A 23,068-nucleotide genomic window follows, 5' to 3' on the forward strand; every position below is an offset into this window, starting at 1 on the left:
CTATATGTAGGCGAAGGCAAACAGCGTACCGATGATGATTATCGTCTTTGGTGCATCCAGCACAAACATCCTAATTGAATTTAATTTAGTTTTTTTTAATGATAAATCCTAACCCCTATACCTATACATTAACATTTTACATAGTATATACATTATGTATAATAAGGGTATTTCGGATATATTTATGTGCACCTATATGTACTATTGTTTCCTGATAGGTTCCCTTGTGTGCACTGCGTATGTTCGAGATGGACTGGGTAGATAGTTATTTAAATAATTTAGACGAACGTTAAAAACGTTAACCAAACTCACCTTAATGTCTTTTCGAATATTTTGGTCGGGTCGGTTTGGGTTTACAATGACAAAAACATAAACAAATCTAGTTAACTGCATTTTTTTATAAATCCCAACTAATGGCTTTTTATAATATAGCCTATAGCCCGTTTAGGTACGATAATTTAAACCCTAATCAATTGACATTAACTGAAGTACGTAACCTATATGACCTTTATTAACCTAATGTATTGTATAATACGCTCATTCTTGTATAATTTATATTTCAACTTTTATAAAAAAAAAGACAAGAGAAAAGTAACAGACGAATAATAAACTTAATTTATACGTTGAGTAACAACATATTTTCGAATTATTTATCTACCTACCTAAATGATAATTATTTGCGTAATAAAATAGGGAATATTATTCGTTATTTCTTTTTGATTTTTGTATTTAATATATTAAACTACATAACGACAATATTATATTGATTGCTGTAACAGTGTTGTAGTGGTTTATTTTTTAATTCATAGATGTTAGTAAGTTGAGGTTACTTAAACATTTTATCACTTTATCATATTTTTAAATAGTAGATACTTACTAATTAGTTATTCACGTTTATAGTCAAGATACTCACAAATTATAAAATTATAAATTATCGCATAACTGTATAGGTTAGCTATACATATTGGCTATTAGGTACCTGTATTATAATAAGTAACTGTGAGTCGTGGGTGTGTTCAAATATCTGTAACTAAATACCTAATAGAAAAACAAACTATTAATTCAATTAATTTATGTGTTTTATTTAATATGTATAAATTTAAATAATTTAACTAGGTAATTTAAAAAAATATATAAGAAACTATATTAGATTGTATTTAATTTCAGGTATTACATAGGTTTTACTTATCTCATACCTGTCACTGAATGTCTATTGACTTTATTAATTATTCTTTATTGGCCTCGTGTTATTAGATTTAGTACCTCATTAGCTGCTTTATTATATAACTTATTTCTATTCTAATTAAGTCTCCTTATACTGTTTTGCAAATGTTATTTTTAATTATTATATGTTATTATGTCTATACTTATATTTTACACTTCTCTCCTTTGTTTGATCGTTTCAAAAACAAGCACCGTTAGTTAGCAATAGTTATAAAATAATAGCAAATCTATTTTTAAAGTTAGCAAATGAAAATTCTATTTTTGAAGCAATTAAAAAAAAATGTATTCCGCCCACCTAGTCCAATTGTCTCAAAACAAGAACTGGAAGTGATCGAATTTTTATAAAAAAGCCAAGTTGAATAAAAAAACTAAGATAAATATAAAAAATCTGATGCCTCAAATTTGTTTCTTGATAAAGCTATTAAAAAATATTGGAATTTTTTTCAAGTTATTTCAAGTCCAAATTCTATATGGCAAAGTCGGGGTGCAACTTCACGGACGTGAGCACACCTTTTGGATGAAAAAAAAGGTTTACATTTCTTACTCCAGCTTCTTTTCTTGTGAGAAAGTGAATCTAGTTGGTACTTTGAGTGGTTTGACACAGAGACTTCGGACTTGTGCCAATATTTAGCAACCTATTTGCTAAAACTACTTGCAACCTTTGTGGGGGCCAACTTCATGTACATGCCAGACCGGATGATCTGTATAGCTCAGTCGTACATTGACAAATAAGAGTTTAAATACCAAGTATATCTCTTTGGCTAGATTTATTATGTGAAAAGGTTTTTTATGGCCGTTTTTGAAGATAAAGCTCGGATAAAAGTGGATTAAAATCCGTTGGATTTGAATTCTTCAATTTTATCCTGGTTGGATTTGAGTTCTTCAATTATATCCTGGTTGGATTAGTGGGATTCCTTTAATGACAATTTTGAGGGTACGTATTGACTTGGTAGCGTGGGTGTGTGGTAATTCATGTCGAGGAATACGATACATTTTTTGTTATGGTACTTAATCGGTATTCAGGTTTTGTCGATAGGAAGATTGTCTTTTGGTTTTGGCAGTGGTACGGTTGTGTGTATCAGTAGAGGCAGATGATGACAGTGAGGACGATTGATGTTTGGTCAACAAATATCACCCGTTTATGTACTCGCTACCGTACCGACTAGTAAACACACTATGTGCTGTCGCTCGGGTTGTGTTTCCCCTCCCGGTACGGGTTTCCTTATATCTCCGCTGCGCCTTTATCTAGCCGTACTGGATACAATCTCCCCTCTCTATAGGTACTACTATGGAGTCTGTGTGATAATCAGGTGGTTAACTGTCCGTTATAACTTTGCGGTGTGTCCCTTATTGCCTAACCACTATTAATAAAGAGCCTTTCTGTGGTAGTTAGGGTAGCTCCATAACAATATATTTTCATTTTTAAGAAATTTTTCTTGGACGCCCATACCTGTGGACAAATTCTATACACGCCTATGGTTCCAATTGATGTTAAAGGTTAAAATAATACATATACGTTAGGACGTATTTACTATTTGTTTTATATTTTAAATTTATAAATACAAATCTTCTGTAATTGGTATAAACAAATAAAAGTAATAAATTATAGATCTAACACGATTGAACCTTCTATTTATATAAACTATGGTTACATCATACGCGTGATTACCAATTAATATTAACATTGTATGGGTTATGGGCTTATGGCTATTGGTTACGGATATCTATATATTCTATAATCAATGCTCATAGTCTGAGATAAGGTTTTTAATAAGATTGTTATTGCTAAATAGTTTGAGCGTATATTAGTCTGTTATAATATGGTTAGCGTTGTTCAATGAATGAAGTTAGTTCGTTTATTTTACTTTAATATCATGGATACTGCAGTACTAGTGGATGGTATGTATATATTTTTTTTGTTTTTTTTTTGTTAAGCTTTGCATGTATAATTTAAATAATATATAGACATATTAAAAAATGTAAAAATATATTAATAATAATGCCATAATGGGTACCTACGGGAAAAAATAGTGTTTTTAAAGGTAAACCTTTTCTGTAGTAAACGATATTATATAATTTCAAATTTTGTTACTGCAAGTTGTGGCACAATACTTAGAACCTATTATATTTAAAAAATATTATACTTGCATATTCCAGCTTTCAAATAAGAGAAAAATTGTAACGCACAATACAAAAACTGAGTTTGAAAATGAACTAGGCATCCAAAAATTAAATTATAATATTTTCCTGCTAAAAATCCTTTTTGGAACATTGCGTTGCTGTCGCAGGGTTGTTATCGGCGACGGTTGGTCAGTCAAATTGTATTCTTGTAATAATTATATTTATGAAATTAATGTATGGTTATTGACTAACTGAATACTGATTATTCATTATAGTGTAATAGTGTGCCATCTGTTGGATGTGACGAAATAAAAATGTACACAAATCCTAGCCATTTTTTTTTATGTTTCTTTGTTACGGCCTAACACTAAAAACAATGTGGCTCAGCGCGGTGCAGTGGCTGAAATCAATCACTCGTCAATGGTTTCGAGATAATATCTCGTTTTGTCTTTGTCCTCTAACGAACTACTCTCAAAACGTAAATAACATTGTAATAAAAGTCCTTAGTAATATGACATTTGGTATGTACTGGCGACTCGCATATATATATATTATATATATTATGACGCATTATGTATAGGATATATATAAAAACCTCATATTATGGTTATAAACAGTCATTATCCTCGGGAAGAAAACTGTTATAATATATAAGTCACGCCAAACAGCAAAATAGATTGTCTTGCCGCCTTGTGGAAAAAAGTATAGTACTTTCCATAATTCTACGAATAGGACAAATAGAATTTCGTTACGGGTAAAAAAAATAACTAAATAATATAAATATATAATACCAAAATAATTTAAAACACACAAAAGAATGAGTAGCATTATAAATTTGATAATTCTTATAAGAACTACGTATTGATAAATTACCATTTAATACAGTAATATGTATTCTATATACTACAGGGTGTTTCAAAAGTCTTCATCCGATTACGAACTGATATAGTTCGGTAACGGTTAATTGCAAGTTAGTGACCCATGTATGCTTGACTGATTAATGAAACTTTCCTATTTTAAGAATATATATTACTTTATTTCACTCATATATCTTCATTTTTAAAATAAATATAAATTTTTGAAATCGAATGAAGACTTTTGATACACCCTGTATACTATATATCCATATGGTTATAATATATTACTAAAGTAATTATATATAATATACATATTGATGTGATATTAAAAATTATGCACTATAGTACTATACTATCGATAACGTAGCTATACAAGATACTCACAATACGATTATATGATGGTATTTCCTGACGGGCATGGCCTGTTTCCTCGAAAACACCTGTTCCCTGATTTACGCATAGCTCTTTTCTGTCAAAAATGAAAAAGATACGATTCCCGTTTCCATCAAAATTTATTTTTGTGAAAAGACATTCCCGTCAATTATAATTTGAAAACCATGTACAAATGTAATCTATTCTTATCATAAAAAAAATATTCTTATCATTATATAATTGTATATCACATATTATTCATTATCTATTATTTATTATATTTAAATATTTCTAAATTTCAATTTGTACTACAAGTAATAATTATACTGTCTTAAAAATATAAATTATAATACAAGTAGATAATAATAATATTTTGGCGTGCATTTGGTCAGCAAGTCCTAAATTGACTTAAAGTTAATGCCCATAGTATAATATGACATAAATATAAACCATATTATAATAATAAATTGATAATATAATAAATTCTATGTTTTCGGCAAATATTTATTCAACCTTCCGTAATAGGTACTACATAATAGTAATATAAATTACTATAATATTAGTAATATATTATACACATAATAAAATATACTTAGTTAGGTTAACAAGGCGTACCAATATTCATCTGCATGGTAATGGATCTTTATTAAAATCTTGAACTTTAATATTGACCATGAACATTAGATTGTCGTATAGGCGTGTATAGGATTTAATTTCGGGGGGTTGAACCACTAACCCCTCTTTCATATATACGACACTGAGCCCTATTTACAGGATTTACAAAATCATTTGAATGATTGATGAATATAGCCAATATCGTTCAAACTATATGGTATTATTTTCATTCATAAGTTATCTACTATTACCCATAGAAGTTTCCGGTAAATCTTCTTTGGATAATTATTAATTATTTTATATTTTTATTTCAGTTTATCTTAATATATAAGTAGGTACCGCAGTAGATGGCAGTGGGGCCGTGGGCCCAGTGGGCCACATGCTAAGCGAATACCATCTCAAAATGAATAATATTATAAATTTTACGAAATGACAATCATCACCTGACATATTGCACGATATTCAGATATTGACCAAAGACAGCGTGACTGTGACCGTGCCGTGGTCTATTATCGGGTGTGCAACAATACGAGACCTAACCTAACCAATGTGGCTGACGCTCACCAATCGACCAATCTATTAGCTCAAACCACATTGAGAAACGTCTTGGGCACCAGGCCGTTGCACGAAATTCTCAGCGACCGAGACGCCATATCCATGCAAGTATCGTTGGACGAGGCCACCGAGTCGCGGGGCATCAAAGTGGAACGGGTGGATATGCGAGTTCACTATTATTATCATTAATTGTTCTATATAAGAATTGTGCATGATGATTACACCTATGTGCGCTTGTGAAAAAACATTTCAGTAAGGATATGAGATTGCCAATTCAGTTGCAGAGGGCAATGGCGGCGGAAGCTGAGGCGTCCCGAGAAGCCCGTGCAAAGATCATCGCGGCTGAAGGTGAACAAAAAGCATCGCGAGCACTCCGCGAAGCTTCAGATATTATAAGCGATTCTCCAGCTGCTCTACAACTCAGATATTTACAGGTATGATTTTACTGTATTATATCATTTATATTAATTTATACTATAATTAAATAGTTTTAATTAATTATTAGTGTTAGGTATATTAGGTAAAGAATAACGATTTGTGTTATTTTGTTGTAATTTAAAAATATTATTCATGGGTACATGAAACTTTTAGAGTATATTATTATATTCTATACATACAATTACATTTCAAATGTAATTTTTTTGCCAACAATGAATTTAACCTACTATTGTACTAATGCCTAGTAGTAAAATAAATTACTTTAATCTCAATAATATCATCAAATATACTTAGTAATATTATAGGCTGACAGACCACCTTTGCTCAGAATCGTTTTTTGTATACAATTATAGTATATCTTTGAATTCAAATTTGATACCATCCATTGCAGTGACTCGCTTGTAACCCACTGTATAGCAAAGCAACTTCCACTTACGACTTACCTGATTTTTTTACTTCGGTTCTTCAACTTATTTTTAAGTTACTTACTTTTACTGTTGTAGTTTCCTTAATCCCTATTAAACATTCATTGATACGTATACTGCAATTCATAATAATATATTTATATACCTATTTTGTATTTTTACAACTTAAATTAATGTTTTAAAGTCGTAGTGTTAGTATTTTTTTTTTAATAAATAATCAAAAATGTATTTAATTTTCTTTTTAGACATTAAACACTATATCAGCTGAGAAGAATTCTACAATCGTATTCCCGTTGCCAATCGATATTATTTCATTTTTTACGAGACCGAGAGAACCACGAGAATCACGAGAACGTCGTGAACTAACGAAACAAGATCTGCAAAATCCAATCAGTTAAATGTATACTTAATACTTATCACATCCGTTAAAAATTAAATTAATTTATGCAAATCAACGACGTTCTTCATAAGTATTATGTTTATCAAACATTTATATGTGTACGTCTTACCTATTTAAAAATGGGTGAGTGCAACAAGCTGTACAATAAAAAAAAAATTACAAGAATAAGCTAAGGGCCACCCTAAGATACATATTATATATTATGTATTAGATAATATTATATCGATACAATATTGTCATTATAACTTATTATAAGTTATATAAACAAGAATTCGTAATATATTTGTATACTTATACGTATTAATGGACAGAAATAAGCCGGCATTGATTTATATATTATGGAAAGTATTGAAACACAAAACAAATTTACCGCTATTATAATAGTTATTATATGAATAGTTAAAATGTTTGAGAATTAAGTTATAACATATTATATTTATATTTATGTTCTATAATATTTAAGTTGTTACCCAATATCTGAACTAAAGTTGTATTTAATTATCATTAATCATTACTATGACTATTTAAAATTAAAATAATCGAAGAGGTGGGTAAGTGTTGTCTATAGGCTATATTATAGTTATTGCTTTATCAATTCAAATGTTTGTAAGCTAAATACTAACAATTCACCAATAACCATACTGTATGGAATAATATAATATTATAGTATCTATATTTAAATATTTTATAACATTGTTATCCTTACTGTCGCCAAAACATTATTACATTAAATTAAAATCTGACAAACAGTATATTATAATATGTTATTGCAATAATGTTATTAATATAATCATGATTATATTATACCCACCTGCGAGCTGCTGATCCATCTATCCGTTAACGACTATCGATATAAAATCCTGCAAACGAATCTTTCTATAATTTATTAGGCATATATATTAACTCAATTTTTATTAATATTCAATATTGATTAATGTGAGACTATAATATGACTATATAAGGAGTAAGCTTGTGTGATTTATACTGATATTATGAATTTCAAATGATTTAGTCTCACCTTATAGTTGATTTTTTTTTTAATTTTGAGTGAAAATGTTTACTATTTACACAAAGTTTAATATCGAATAGTGATATTGTAAATTAAAATTTTCTAATTTTCATTCTTCTAGTAACAGCGGTCAACAATATATCATTATGAAACATTTTAATACATTAATATATGTTTGATTTGGTTGTAGGCTTGAATAACGTAGGTAGTAGGTATATTTAACCTATAATCTATATACCTACCAAATACATATGCATGTTTAATTAATATACTAGAGCAATCTGATATATAAAGAAATATATAACATTGAAATTAACTATGTACACTTAGCGTATAGCTTCCACACATTCCTTGCCTAGAAAGGTATTATTTGTGATGATAATAGATCACATTTTTCACGGGCCACGACCTTTAAATTCACCTATAGAAATCAATTTTAATCTATATGTTATAATTTTAAATTGTAATGTTGGTTTATAAGATGTTGTATGAATATGAATGTTGTAATATGAATGTTGTAGTATAAGATATTTGTAACGTCGACTGTATTTTTAACTTGTAAAGCTTGATGAAAAAGAAGCTTAAGCGTTTGTCAGTTTAATGAAAATCTATATACAACATAATATGTAAATATAAATACAAAAATCAATATGTATCGTAGCAGGAACGTGTACAACACTTATACCGCAAAAAGGAAACATTAAAAAAAATAGTGACTAAACATACTTATAAGTAATTATTTTAAAACAATTTAATAGGAAATTTAATTTTAATAATTTTGTACATACATAATTTTAATGTATTTTGACTGACTGATCGTTTGACTGACATAAATAAAAAACAATAAAAAAAACGGGTTAACTAGATATTTTGAGCTTTTACTTATTTTTTGCGTAAAATTGAAACTGTGCTGGTATTAAATTATATAATAATGTCAAAAGTGACATTTTTAAAATCGTCATAAAACTTACTACCTTAAATAATTAATATTCTTTGGTTGAAAAAAAATGTATAGCCAAATGTTAACTAATTTTCGTACAAAATTCCAAAACTACTAAGTTGCCGGGGGCGTGTCTTAAATTGAACGATTGATTTCAAATTTTGAAGTTAATATTAAATTGGGTATTTACAAAAAATAGGTGGGTGCCACAAAAAAAAAATATTAATATTTATTTTTAAGGGCCACCCTACTGATACATATTACGTGACAATTCTACCTCATATTACAGCCCAACACCAAATCTAAGTATTTACTACTTACTAGTAACTATTAGTTTTAAAATAATTTGTTCTATCTGAATTATTATAATCATTACAGACTGTTATTTCTTGATATGGATATTGTGTACAATTATAATATATATGCAATAAATATACGGTTTTGCCAAAATGCATAGTTCATTTTTTTTAAATTAAATTTTTGTATGAATATATTTCATTCATGCTTTACTAAGTATGCACTAAATTCCATCAGGTGAAATAATTTGAAATTTTTATAACTTAAAACTATTAACTATTAAGTATTAAGTAATAAGTGGTATCTTACAACAACATTAAGTTATAATTAAATGCAATATTGCCAATATTTTTTTGTGGGAATATTACAATGCGTATACCTAATATATAGTTTACGATTATAGTCATGACAAATATTTTTCGTTACACATTTATTAAATACGATACTGCAGCATATTATTATAATATAATAAAAATAATTCATAAACAATCGTTTTTATTGAAAACATTTCTTCACGTACAAAGAAATTGCATTTTATCGTATATTTTTTTTTTTAAATTCAATGTTTATTCTCATACAAGTACACAGCGCTATCTATAGGCACCTAGTCTATCCTTCTCTCTCTTTTTCTCTCCAGCCCTGTTAAAGATTTATGACGTTTATATTATACATATTCATGCACACGCAGCGGCACAAAAGGATCATTTCATTTGGTCTTGTTTACTTTGCATCCACTTGACTTAACGATTATATCAGTTGTCGGGAACTTATATGCTCGGTATAATATAAACAATATAATTTGAATAACGCAAATCTCAGCGTTTAAAATAAATATTCTCAAAATTATCATACGTTTAAAAAAAAAGTATTATTTATCATAATTCTCTTTACACAGATTAGATAGATATTCGTCTATGTGATTTCAATGACATATTATTTTTTTTTTTTATAAAAAAATTGATTATCTTTTATCTCAGCACAAAGTTTGAGTTTTAAAAGACATCGAGGATTGATATTATGATTTTTTTGGAAATAAAATGTAGTGTTTATTTGTATGTATACAATACTATACGGTGTTAAAGCGTAAACGAAATACATCACGACCAATACATACACGAACGTGATGTTCGCATAAAACAAGTCGCGAGTATTATAATAGCGTATATTATTATGCAATATGCGCATGATTTATAAATAATTGAGTATGTATAATAATATACTAGTAACATATTGTTATTATTATGTGTATTATAGTGTATACGCTAACCTATATTGTAAGGCGTACGGTGTATATATAGTAGCCAGTAGGTTAGTCATGTACGAACTGCATATAATATACCTACATCAGGCTACATAATATTATGTATGTTTTATTTAAATTTTTTTTTTGTTAAAAATCGTGTTCGTCTTTGTATGGTTGTATATATATATCACGTGCGTTGTGATTTCGTACACAAAATAACGAAAACGATTTAAATCTCGCGCGCACTTTCTTTGCACGCCGGTTCGGACCAGTGACCGACAATCGTGTCCGTCGTCCGCGGAGATCTCGCGAGCGCCCTCCTTGTTTCGGACCGTCCTCGTCGGAGTCCTCGCATTCCGGATACATCGCGAGAATTTCACTATTACAATACCTATCATAATAATAAAATGCATATTATACTGTTGCGCGAGAGGAGAGAAATCTTGAAAATTAGTCCCCAAAGCCTATTGATATTTGACACATAGTCCATATTATATTAAATAATATTATAGTCTCTGGAATTGTGAAACATTTAGTCTCAAAGAAATATATTCATTATAATAATAATTCATAAGTATGCGCTGTATGCCTGCGTATAGTAAAGATGTAGTCTCCTTAGTTAAAATAATTTACACGATTATATTGACTATAATCATTATTTTCAATTAAACGGCTTCATCGCACAGGGTAAATTTAAATAATAATTTATACTTTATAGGGATAATGTTCTTGGATAATAAAATAGTTTATCACTCATCAGCAATGACTAATTTTTGAAACACTTACTGTTTTATACTTAATAGTTTATGATCACGTTTAGTGTAATACTTTTCGTATAATCAAAAATGATGTCCGAAATACTAAGAGATTCGAATGCATTATAAACCGTAATATTATGAGATTATATAATTAAATTAAAATATCAATACTAACTATATAATATTAACTATTATTATGATAATTTACTTACGAATATGCTTTCGTTTGTCAAATATTATTTGCAGTTTATAGTTTGTAGGTACTAACATATTTTATTTTACCTATATACTATATAGCTACGTCAAAATATGTTTTATTATTTTTATGTATAAAAAAATCGTTAACTTAATTAAATATTTTCTCATTATTTGAAATCATAATCTTCTTTCGTATTCGATTTGGTTTTATGTAAAAATTAAACACTGATGTATTTTGATATTCCATTTGGAATATTATTCAAATTCGTGAAATTAGTGATATTAGTATAAATACCGACGTGATGGTTATACAAATTGGCAACCACATATTTTTAATGTACCTACTAATGAGTATACTATACTATTACCATAGTATACTTAAATACTATTTTGGCAAGTACAGTCGACCCTCGATAATTCAAACTTTCTGTAATTCGAAGTAATTGCTCGTTCCCTTAAAATTCTCGCAGTAATTCGAATTAAAACAATGCATTTAAGTAAACTCGGTAATTCCTAATAAAATGTTAGTGAAAACTACCCGTCACAACACGACAATTTGAAGTTCAACGCTCGGAAATTTGAAACATATTCACCAAAATGTGTTTCTTATAATCTTATTGTTAAATTTTAATAATTTACTTTACAATTATTGTGTAAAAATTTAGCTTATTATTTCCGATAATTATCTTATAGGTATGAAATTGTCTTCATAACTCAGTAATTCGAATATTTTTTTGCGCTCTTAATATTTCAAACCACTCAGCAATTCAAACTCTCGGTAATTCGAAATTTTTCATAAGTCCCGCCAACTTAAAATTATCGAGAGTCGAATGAATCATGATCACGGACGTTCGTGAAGTTGGCCCACCTAAGTACTTCAATTTTTTTTAAAGCTATGCCATTATTTTGCAAGTTATTTGCAAGTATTTGCAAGTCTATTTTTAGAATTTGCAAGTCCAAACTTTCACCGTGAATTCAAAAATTGAAAAGGTGGGCCAACTTCACGTAGCCCACCCATTTTGACCGAGAACTTCAAAATCGGTATCAAACGAAAGCTAATGATTAGCAAGTATCTGAAAGCCCCTTTTTGAAATTTGCAAGTCCATCAGGCGGCCGCTATAAACTTTTGAACTTGTGAAGTTGGCCCACCTACTTTGTCATAGAACTTCAAAATCAGCACCAAATGAAAGCTACTGATTACCCAGAATTTGCAAGTCTGGTTTTAGAATTTGCAAGTCCATCAGGCGGCCGCTATAAACTTTTGAACTTGTGAAGTTGGCCCACCTACTTTGACCTAGAACTTTGAAATCAGCATCAAACGAAAGCTTATGATTAGCAAGAATTTGCAAGTCTGGTTTTAGAATTTGCAAGTTTCCCGTACGACCGCTATGAGCTTTGAAGTTTGGAAGTTGGCCCACCCAAGTTGTCTCAGAACTTCCAAATAGGTATCAAACGAAAGCTAATGATTAGCAAGTATTTGCAAGTCTACTTTTAGAATTTGCAAGTAACTCGGGCGGCCAGTAAAAGCTGTCAAAGTTACGAAGTTAGCCCACCCAAATCGACCTAAAACTTTGAAAATGGTACCGAACAATAGCTTTTCATTTGCAAGTATTTGCAAGTCCAGTTTTAGAATTTGCAAGTCATTAAGGTGGTCGCTAGAAGTGGTTTCTTACTTTTGAAGTTTTACTGTTGCCATTTTTTATTCAAATTAGTTTTTTATTTTTATCGGTATCAATAACACATATTTTATTCGTTTTTTAATGTATGATTGATTATATGTTGATGTGTTGAAAAAAAATGAAAGCACTGTCGAAGTGTTATGGCAGTATGGCACTATTATTGTTTGACCATAAATTTAAGGCTGTGTACGCCTACGGTATAAAGTACTCCTTATAAGAAGTCTAGCTTTTTCTCAAAGACCTGAAACTTCAAAGTGGGTAGGTATCAAACGAAAGGTAATTATTATAACAAACATTTGCAACTTTGCAAGTCACTATGGCGGCCGCCATTAGCTTTTGAAGCTGGGAATTTCGGGCCAACTGTTTCGATCGAGAATTTTATAATTGGTTATCAAATAAAGCTAATAATTTTAAAATATGCTTGTGGCTCGCTTTTACAATTAGAAGTTACTCAGGGATTCATATCTTATCACCCCTAATATTAAGGCTTTCAAAAATATTATTATACCATTCCTTGTACCACGTTTGTATTGATTTGTACGACACTCCTCGCTGTTTTGATTTTTGGAACCAAATCTGCAGTTTTAATCGTTTAGTCTTTAGGTACATTCCGTTATGTCTGTATGTTGTAACTTACAGTGTACCATAGGAGTTTAACCTACAGTGTAGCTTATGCATATTGAACATAACATAGCTTAGGTATATTAATGTATGTTGTATATACAATGGATTCAATATTTATTTACTATTTATTTAATATTTATTTTTTTATTTAAATTAATATTATATTACATTTTACTTAATATAGATTTTTTTTTAATAAATGTACATTTATTTTATTCAACTATCCTTTTAGGATTCCGTACGGTAAAGCGGGTCCCTATATTACTAAGGCTCCGCTGTCCGTCCGTCTATCACCAGACTGTATCTCATGAACCATGGAAGTTAGAAAGTTGAAATTTTCACCGATTATGTATTTCTGTTGCCGCTATTACAACAATTAATACTAAAAATCCTAGAATATAATATAATATAAGCAGTGTTGCCAACATGTTTATAGCTGATGATGGTACGGAACCCTTTGAGCGCGAGTCCGACTCGCATTTGGACGGTTTTTTAATTAGATTTAGATTTTTTTCATTCATTTTAAATTTTTTATTCAAATTAGTTTTTTTATTTTTATCGATATCAATAACACAGTTATTCGTTTACAATTTGGATGTATGATTGTATGTTGATGTGTCTTTAAAAAATTAAAGCACTGTTGAAGTATTAGGGCAGTATGGCACTATGATTGTTCCAGGCTCGATCAGAAATAAATTGAGGCTATGGTGTACGCCTATGGTGTACATTATAATATAAAGTATTCTTTATAAGTAGGTACATTCACTGTTTCTCAAAGAACAAAAAAAATATTGTGGACCAACCTTAAATGCATTCGTTTAGAAGTTTGGAAACAAAAAATAGTGTATATTTTGCATGTACAACAAAATAATTATAAATATATAAACTTGAATAAAAATTACAAAACATAAACGTTATAATTCATGTTAGTTTATAATATCATATGTCCTACCATTTTGGACTTATGATATTATAAACTAACATGAATTATAACGTTTATGTTTTGTAATTTTTATTCAAGTTTATATATTTATAATTATTTTGTTGTACATGCAAAATATACACTATTTTTTGTTTCCAAACTTCTAAACGAATGCATTTAAGGTTGGTCCACAATATTTTTTTTGTTCTTTGAGAAACAGTGAATGTACCTACTTATAAAGAATACTTTATATTATAATGTACACCATAGGCGTACACCATAGCCTCAATTTATTTCTGATCGAGCCTGGAACAATCATAGTGCCATACTGCCCTAATACTTCAACAGTGCTTTAATTTTTTAAGGACACATCAACATACAATCATACATCCAAATTGTAAACGAATAACTGTGTTATTGATATCACAAAAACTAATTTGAATAAAAAATGGCAACAGTAAAACTTCAAAAGTAAGAAACCACTTCTAGCGACCACCTTAATGACTTGCAAATTCTAAAACTGGACTTGCAAATACTTGCAAATGAAAAGCTATTGTTCGGTACCATTTTCAAAGTTTTAGGTCGATTTGGGTGGGCTAACTTCGTAACTTTGACAGCTTTTACTGGCCGCCCGAGTTACTTGCAAATTCTAAAAGTAGACTTGCAAATACTTGCTAATCATTAGCTTTCGTTTGATACCTATTTGGAAGTTCTGAGACAACTTGGGTGGGCCAACTTCCAAACTTCAAAGCTCATAGCGGTCGTACGGGAAACTTGCAAATTCTAAAACCAGACTTGCAAATTCTTGCTAATCATAAGCTTTCGTTTGATGCTGATTTCAAAGTTCTAGGTCAAAGTAGGTGGGCCAACTTCACAAGTTCAAAAGTTTATAGCGGCCGCCTGATGGACTTGCAAATTCTAAAACCAGACTTGCAAATTCTGGGTAATCAGTAGCTTTCATTTGGTGCTGATTTTGAAGTTCTATGACAAAGTAGGTGGGCCAACTTCCAAACTTCAAAGCTCATAGCGGTCGTACGGGAAACTTGCAAATTCTAAAACCAGACTTGCAAATTCTTGCTAATCATAAGCTTTCGTTTGATGCTGATTTCAAAGTTCTAGGTCAAAGTAGGTGGGCCAACTTCACAAGTTCAAAAGTTTATAGCGGCCGCCTGATGGACTTGCAAATTTCAAAAAGGGGCTTTCAGATACTTGCTAATCATTAGCTTTCGTTTGATATCGATTTTGAAGTTCTCGGTCAAAATGGGTGGGCTACGTGAAGTTGGCCCACCTTTTCAGTTTTTGGATTCACGGTGAAAGTTTGGACTTGCAAATTCTAAAAATAGACTTGCAAATACTTGCAAATAACTTGCAAAATAATGGCATAGCTTTAAAAAAAATTGAAGTACTTAGGTGGGCCAACTTCACGAACGTTGATCACGGTATAAACTTAACAGACTCGACCGCACCTCGGTCCATAATATATTGTACCTAGGCACTATGCTGCAAGGACAGAAAGATGGATAATACCTATATTATTTTCCTCTTGGTAACCGCGATATTTTCCAACAGCCAGTCAAGGTAATATACAGTCACCACCGTTTAGTGCTCTTCTCGGTCTAACCGTTTTCGCGTCCCTTGCAGGTTTATGCTTTGCCACTGCAACAAAATTCCAGGAAAACAAGTCTTTTGTATACACACGTCATATAATGTCGAACCCAGAGTTGTGCCAAAGTTTTTTGGGACCGGCAGGGGCAAATTAATGTGGAATCCCTAAATCATCTTAATACTATATATAATAAAAAAAGGTGAGAAAGTGGGTATCGCTCTGCTGTACAGTATGTTACAAGTGGGTCACTGTAATGGATGGTGTTAAATTTGAATTCAATGATATAATATCACTGTATAAGAAAAACGATTCTGAGCGAAAACGGTCAGTCAGCCAATGATATTAGTTATTACTAAGTATATTTGACGATATTATTGTGAATAAAGTAATTTATAACCAATTTACGTGGAACCTTGTTTTAAATTTTCAATCCTTAGATATATAAGTAGATTTTATACATTTTTATTAAATACAAAATAATTATGAAATTTTAAATTTGATAAATGTTGTCAAAATTTGAATTTTAAATGCTTATAAAAAAAATTGTTTTTATATTTTTAATATTTTTCAACTTCTTTTGGGGATTTTTTTTCCTGTGGATTTTTTTCTGATTTCTCGGTCCATATAATAGTATATAATATCATAGTATAGCCAGTATTATAGGTCGTCGCTTTACGCTGCCATTTTAATTCCTTAACGTGATAAAATGATATAGTTGGGGTACTATTGCAATAACCTTGTATATTTAAGCCATGGGGTTTTTATTAATACATTTTGGTATAGTGTATAATAATAAGTTTAATAATAATATTGTTTTCAATGAATTTAAATTTCCATTTCGCCCGGACGACGCCACCAAACGTACGTGCACGCAGACAGGGTTGTAGTCGAAAGTCAACACTCGACGGAGCTGTGTCGAGGTGGTGGCGACGTAAATATTCATCAAAACAGGTATGCTAGTGCCATCTACCTGCGGTATACAGTACTGATGGACGTGATGATGGTGATGAATGCGCAGAAAAATGAAAATCTTCGATGGAAATTCTAAAAATCGTTTCAGATTGTCTGTCCAGTGGAATTTGTCAAAAATAGTTGACGAACGTGAAATTTTACGCCGAAAACGACAGAATATGACACCTCGTGTTCATCGCACACGCACTGGTTACGTGTTGTTATCACTCGTCACGCCGCCGCCGCTGCTAACGCCACCGCCACCGCAGTGGCGCAGTGTCATAACGGACATTTTTGTTTACGTGTCCGCGGTCCGGTGACGTGAACGGTTTGAAAAGTTAACAACAAAGCGGTTAGGCAACGAAAGCAAAAATCCGTCACTCGTCGTCCCAGATTACGGCCGTGCACCGTTAACACTTTTATACCTAACGTTGAAATTCGCTACTGCCAACGAGTGCCGTTTAGAACTCGTCCCGTATTCCGTTTTAATTCCGCCCGCTTCGTATTTTATTATACGATATATAACATACCATAACTAACGTACACAATAACATCATCATAGGTAAGTCGTCGTTTTATTAACGTATTAACCAACCAGGATAGGGTTATTAGGTACTGCCCCCGTGTCGTTTTTGCTTGCCTAACCGCCGTATTGCCGTATGTTTTGTTTTTGATTGTCGTCGGTGTTGTCGCCGTGTTTGCATCCGTGTCGCGAATGACCTGACGCGAAAAGCGTATGTTTGTCGGTGTGTTTGTGTAGTAAGTACGTTGTTCGTGGGTTGCTCATCCGCCACGCGGGTGTCATGTCGAGGTACCCGACGCTGCGTGCCTGTGGCTACGAGCTGGACCGGACCATCGGCACCGGTGGCTTTGGCAAAGTCAAACTCGCTACGCACACGTTGACTGGCGAGAAGGTGGCCATCAAGATCATGGACAAGACCAAGCTGGGCAAAGATCTGCCGCGCGTCAAGCTCGAGATCAGCGCGCTAAAGAACCTGTCCCATCCCAACATTTGTAAGCTTTACCAGGTGATTGAGACCGAGTCGCACTGCTATGTTGTCATGGAGTACTGTTCGGGTGGTGAGTTGTTCGATCACATTGTTGAGAAAAGCCGTCTCAGCGAAATGGAGTCGCGCATGTTCTTCAGGCAAATCATATCAGCTGTATCGTATTTGCACGACAGTGGTTACGCGCACCGTGACCTCAAGCCGGAGAACGTGCTCTTGGACAGGGAACAAAATTTGAAAATAATTGATTTCGGTCTGTGCGCTAAACCGCAAGGCGGCATGGACAGTTTGCTGTTGACCTCTTGTGGATCGCCCACTTACGCTGCTCCCGAACTCATTCAAGGGGTCAAGTACCACGGTTCGGAAGTAGATATTTGGAGCATGGGCGTAATATTATACGCATTGTTGTGTGGATGTTTACCATTTGAAAGTGACAATATTGACGAACTTTTCAAGAAAATATTACGAGGAAAATACATAGAACCGGGTTGGCTGTCGTCAGGTAGTAAACGTTTGTTGAGACGTATGCTTTGTGTGGACCCATTAAAGCGTATACGAATCAGTGAGTTAATTAATGACCCATGGGTTAGATTAGGATTTGGTTGTCCACCGTCCACAAAAACTCTTGATGTTGATCGATGCAAGGACATGGAATGTCTTGAAGCAATTAGTCAACATTTCGAAATTGATAAAGAAATTATTTGGTCACGTCTGTCAAAGTGGAAGTATGATTGTGAAACTGCTACTTATTTATTGTTATTAAATAAAAAAAAAAATGGCTCTCCGTTAGTTTTGAAGAAAAAAGAAGTACCTAATCAACAATCAGAACTTATTATAAGAAGGCCAGTTGGTCTCCACACTCCAGGCCAAGAAAACAGAAGAGTAGTTGGACGTGCTGTTCGAAGAAAAATAGATGAAGTGACACCTACTATACCTGCTAAAATTAAAAGAAATACCAATGTTGAAACTCCACAAGCGCAACCACAATGTTCATCAAATTTAAGTAGTCCTGCTGGAAAAATATTTTCAGGATTAGACCGTGTTAGGAAAGCATTGACACCTAGACGTCGTATTACAACTCCAACACGAAAACAACCTGAAATTTTGAATATCAAAAAAGATTTATGTAATATATCAACTACAGTTTGCAAGGATCCGGAAAATGTGATGAATCAATTGGAGAAAGCGTTGGCAATGAAAAATGTTATTTGCTCAAGAAAAGGTTTTGTGCTTAGGGGTAAATTAAGGAGTGATGTAGCTGATAAGGAAAAATTGAAATTATCATTTGAATTAGAAATTTGTTTGGTGCCCTCAATGAACAAAGAAAATTTGCCAGTTGTCGCCATTAAACGAAAGCGCCTTAAGGGTGACTCATGGATGTACAAAAAAATATGCGAGGAGATTCTAAATTTTACTGGAAAGTGTGAAACTATTCCAGAATAAAACCTTATTGGTTTTTGACTATTTTATTTTTATCTTGAAATTATTTTCCGTAATTGTTTGTATTAAAATTTAAATATAGTGATAGGTTAAGATACAGTAATGATTATCTAGTTTACTCTACAGTATTATTAATTTAATTTGATTATTTCAAGATGACAAAATGAGTAATATATTAGTAGTTACAGATTTTTCTTCATGTATTATACCTATTTTATTTATTGTTTTCTTGACCGTTTATTATTACAAATATGTTTATAATAAATCTTTAGGCATAATATATTTACTTTAATGGTGATTAAATATGTTTGAACTTTTCTTCAGTCACCTAACTCTATGCTTCAACTTTTTTCTTTTGCTTTGTCTACAATTATTATAAATTACAATTATTATGTTGTTTTCAACATTTAATAGGTAGGTTTATTATGTGAAATAATAATTTATATATTATACTTAATGATGATCAAAAATATAATAATATCTTCTATTAAATAGATTTAAGTTATTTGTAAAAGTTTGATATACTCTGTAGCTTTGTTATAATTTATTGAAATACACATCTGAATTTCATTAACAAAAAATAATTTTGTGTATATATTTTTTTAACTAATTAAAAAATAGCCTTCTAATCCTCTAATCATAAAACATACTTATATAGTAAACGTATACAATTATACAAAATTAATTAGTACTAACTCAAGCTTACAGATATGTAAAGTTGTATGTATATTGTGTAAATAATATCATTATTAATAAAATAATTGTTCAGAGTATCAATAAAAGTTATACAGAAGTCATCTCAAAAATAAATTGATGAATTACATAAATCTTGACAATATTTTAAGTAAAATGATTTATTATCATTAGGTACCAAACTTGATTGTATTATTATAGTGTTTGGTTGGGTTAGGTGTTTGATTTTTTATATACACTTATTTTACAGTATTGGGTATTTTGATATTAAAAGTATTATTTTATTTTAAAAACTAATGAAAAAAATATTTTTATTTACAGGATGTATTCATTAAAGTCATTTGTAATTGTAGCACTAATGTGCATGTCTTTAACCGTATTCAGCCAAAATGCTGACAGTCAACAAGCCCGGTTATTAGTATCCAAACAAGTTCTTAACAAATTACTAGTTCAAGACTCTGACATCTTAGTTAAAGTATGTACACATAAAATATTTTTGACTTTTGTACAGTTATAAATTCCAATTTATTTGAATATAGTATACCATTTACAATGTGGGAAGCGTGCCGGCGACAAATGTTGTACTACAAGACTCAGGATTCCCCGATGAAGCATTTGCCACAGTCAAAGGAAATTTGAATATTCGTTTTAACAGAATTCCATCTGGTGCAAATGTTACTCATGCTGTTGTTATCAAACCTCTTACGTATGGGCGATTCAACTTCACAGCTGCAGTTGTACAATACAAATCATCAGAAGGGGCTGAAGAGCCACAATTTGCAATTAGCAGTGAACCTGGTGAAGGGTACATCATCAGTTATGCTGAATATGACAAGAAATTCTCCCCTCATTTGGTAAATAATATACTATACCTATTAGGGTGTTCATTTGTTTTGTCTAATTAAAAACATGAGTATTTATAATTAAGAATTAAGTTCAAAACTATAGTTTATTAAAACAATTATAATTTATATATTGTATATTATCTTTCTTTGAGATATTAAGATTTAAAAATTATAAAAACATAACTGTTAAATTTCAAATGAGATTACCTGTATTCATATTTATATGAATTACAATTTAGTTTAAATATTACTAGTATAATAATATGCTTGTATTCTATAATTAGTATTTGTTTTTATTGTTTCAGCTTGATTGGTTTGTATTTGCAATAATGACTCTGCCAGCTGTGGTAGGACCATTCATGTTGTGGTGGGTTAGCAAGAGCAAGTATGAATTAATATTGAAACAAAAACGTGAAAAAGTGTCTAAAGATTAAAGTTAATAAAATAAGAACCTTTGTACAATTAACATTACGGATTCTTTAGCTTAATTGTATTTAATATATATTTTTTTTTATATGTATCTACTTATAAAAATACCTTGGTCATTTCCTATAGCTAATTAGAAATTACTATTTTCGTTAAAACTATTTTAAAATCCACTTAACAGTTTTAGAATCCAAAACAAATTTATCAACTTTTCTATTTTCATATTGAAAATACACGATCTCCATCTTTTTTTCATTAAGTAATATCAATATTTGTATTATATATTGCCAAAAATGTAATATATTTAAAAAAGCCCCATTTTTATTTTTTAGCAGGTAGGTACATTTTTTATGTTTATTGAATAACGATTTATAAATAATATTAGTTTGTTTGATATTAAAATAATCTTTTTGTACTAATTAAAAATAGGTGTCATTGGATGGCTATATTTAATATACAAATAATACCTTTGTGTTGTGTTCGTTTAAATTTATCTTTGGAATAATATTAAATTTAGATTTTGTTAAAATTTTACAATAAAATATAGTTTTTTTTTTAACTGGAGATTTATAAAATATTCTACTTTTTATTCCTTATTAGTTATTAGATTCACTTAATCTCTTGGCAAAATTTAGGTTTACATTCAGTAAGGTGTATTTTTTTTTAGTTGATAATAATGAAAATTGTTTTAAAACTTTAAAAGTTAAATATGTACCTATGGCTGTTTTTAATTTTAATATCGTTGTTTTGAAATAGTGGTTTGGTAGTAAACATTTTAATGTAAAAAGCTGTGTGACAAAATACAAATAGTGTAGACTTAGTTTTAATAATTATTTTTCTGGACGTACAATATCATATGAGCTATACTAATATTATGTTTGACTGAAAAGAAGTTTAAAAGAATAATAATTGAAATATTTTTTACGTACTTATCCAAACCTCTTGTGCATTAATATAATAATATAAGTACTTATGTTTCGGAATTTAATCGGCGATGACTGCCTCGCCTCGCTTACTGTATATAAAAATGTTTAAATGTATTTAAATAATAATCTCCGTAACGATTTATGGAGGGAAAAAAGTAAAAACGCAACAGCATAGGTACTACCTGCTGAACATGTACAGTTAGCTGCCTTCGAGATTAAATATTAATACTACTCTTAAAATAATAAAATCGTACGAATACAGAGCGGGGGGGGGGGGGGGGGTGACTTGTGCTTATACGACGACGAGTCGGAGTGTACAAACACACGGGGATTACACAATTTTGTACTTTTGTTGTGAATCATACAATGATGACATAATATAATATTTTATTTTTACATTTCGTAAATCAAATTATTATAATATTTTAAATTTTAATAGTAAGTGTTACGATTAGGTGGTACATAAGAGGTATATACACCCAAGTATAAAACGGTTT

General features: G+C 30.7%; 3 protein-coding genes across 3 annotated transcripts; all 3 read left to right on the top strand.

Annotated features, from left to right (window-relative positions):
* Window positions 1-3,027: 3,027 nt before the first annotated feature.
* On the top strand, window positions 3,028-9,361 carry LOC132938515 (band 7 protein AAEL010189-like). The gene is made up of 4 exons (XM_061005394.1): window positions 3,028-3,123; window positions 5,504-5,908; window positions 5,998-6,178; window positions 6,853-9,361. The coding sequence occupies exons 2-4, from the start codon at window positions 5,847-5,849 to the stop codon at window positions 7,003-7,005; spliced, it is 396 nt and encodes a 131-aa protein (XP_060861377.1). The 5' UTR covers window positions 3,028-3,123; window positions 5,504-5,846; the 3' UTR covers window positions 7,006-9,361.
* Window positions 9,362-17,522: 8,161 nt separating this feature from the next.
* On the top strand, window positions 17,523-22,209 carry LOC132938135 (translocon-associated protein subunit beta). Its single transcript, XM_061004817.1, has 4 exons — window positions 17,523-17,796; window positions 20,696-20,849; window positions 20,914-21,228; window positions 21,525-22,209. Exons 2-4 carry the CDS (start codon window positions 20,697-20,699, stop codon window positions 21,651-21,653), a joined length of 597 nt encoding a protein of 198 aa, XP_060860800.1. The 5' UTR covers window positions 17,523-17,796; window position 20,696; the 3' UTR covers window positions 21,654-22,209.
* LOC132938134 (maternal embryonic leucine zipper kinase-like) lies at window positions 17,803-20,683 on the top strand. Its single transcript, XM_061004816.1, has one exon. The coding sequence runs from the start codon at window positions 18,038-18,040 to the stop codon at window positions 19,682-19,684; it is 1,647 nt and encodes a 548-aa protein (XP_060860799.1). The 5' UTR covers window positions 17,803-18,037; the 3' UTR covers window positions 19,685-20,683.
* Window positions 22,210-23,068: the final 859 nt, after the last annotated feature.

Source organism: Metopolophium dirhodum, chromosome 2, assembly GCF_019925205.1.
Source record: "Metopolophium dirhodum isolate CAU chromosome 2, ASM1992520v1, whole genome shotgun sequence".
Lineage (NCBI taxonomy): Eukaryota > Metazoa > Arthropoda > Insecta > Hemiptera > Aphididae > Metopolophium > Metopolophium dirhodum.

What these genes read in the sequence shown, in the direction of transcription:
- LOC132938515 (XM_061005394.1), top strand. Translation starts at nt 5,847, where the DNA reads ATGCAAGTATCGTTGGACGAGGCCACCGAGTCGCGGGGCATCAAAGTG. An exon ending in AAAGTGGAACGGGTGGATAT is followed by an intron (nt 5,909 to 5,997) that starts GCGAGTTCACTA and finishes AAAACATTTCAG; the next exon opens with TAAGGATATGAGATTGCCAA. An exon ending in TACAACTCAGATATTTACAG is followed by an intron (nt 6,179 to 6,852) that starts GTATGATTTTAC and finishes TTTTCTTTTTAG; the next exon opens with ACATTAAACACTATATCAGC.
- LOC132938134 (XM_061004816.1), top strand. Translation starts at nt 18,038, where the DNA reads ATGTCGAGGTACCCGACGCTGCGTGCCTGTGGCTACGAGCTGGACCGG.
- LOC132938135 (XM_061004817.1), top strand. Translation starts at nt 20,697, where the DNA reads ATGTATTCATTAAAGTCATTTGTAATTGTAGCACTAATGTGCATGTCT. An exon ending in ACTCTGACATCTTAGTTAAA is followed by an intron (nt 20,850 to 20,913) that starts GTATGTACACAT and finishes ATTTGAATATAG; the next exon opens with TATACCATTTACAATGTGGG. An exon ending in AGAAATTCTCCCCTCATTTG is followed by an intron (nt 21,229 to 21,524) that starts GTAAATAATATA and finishes TTATTGTTTCAG; the next exon opens with CTTGATTGGTTTGTATTTGC.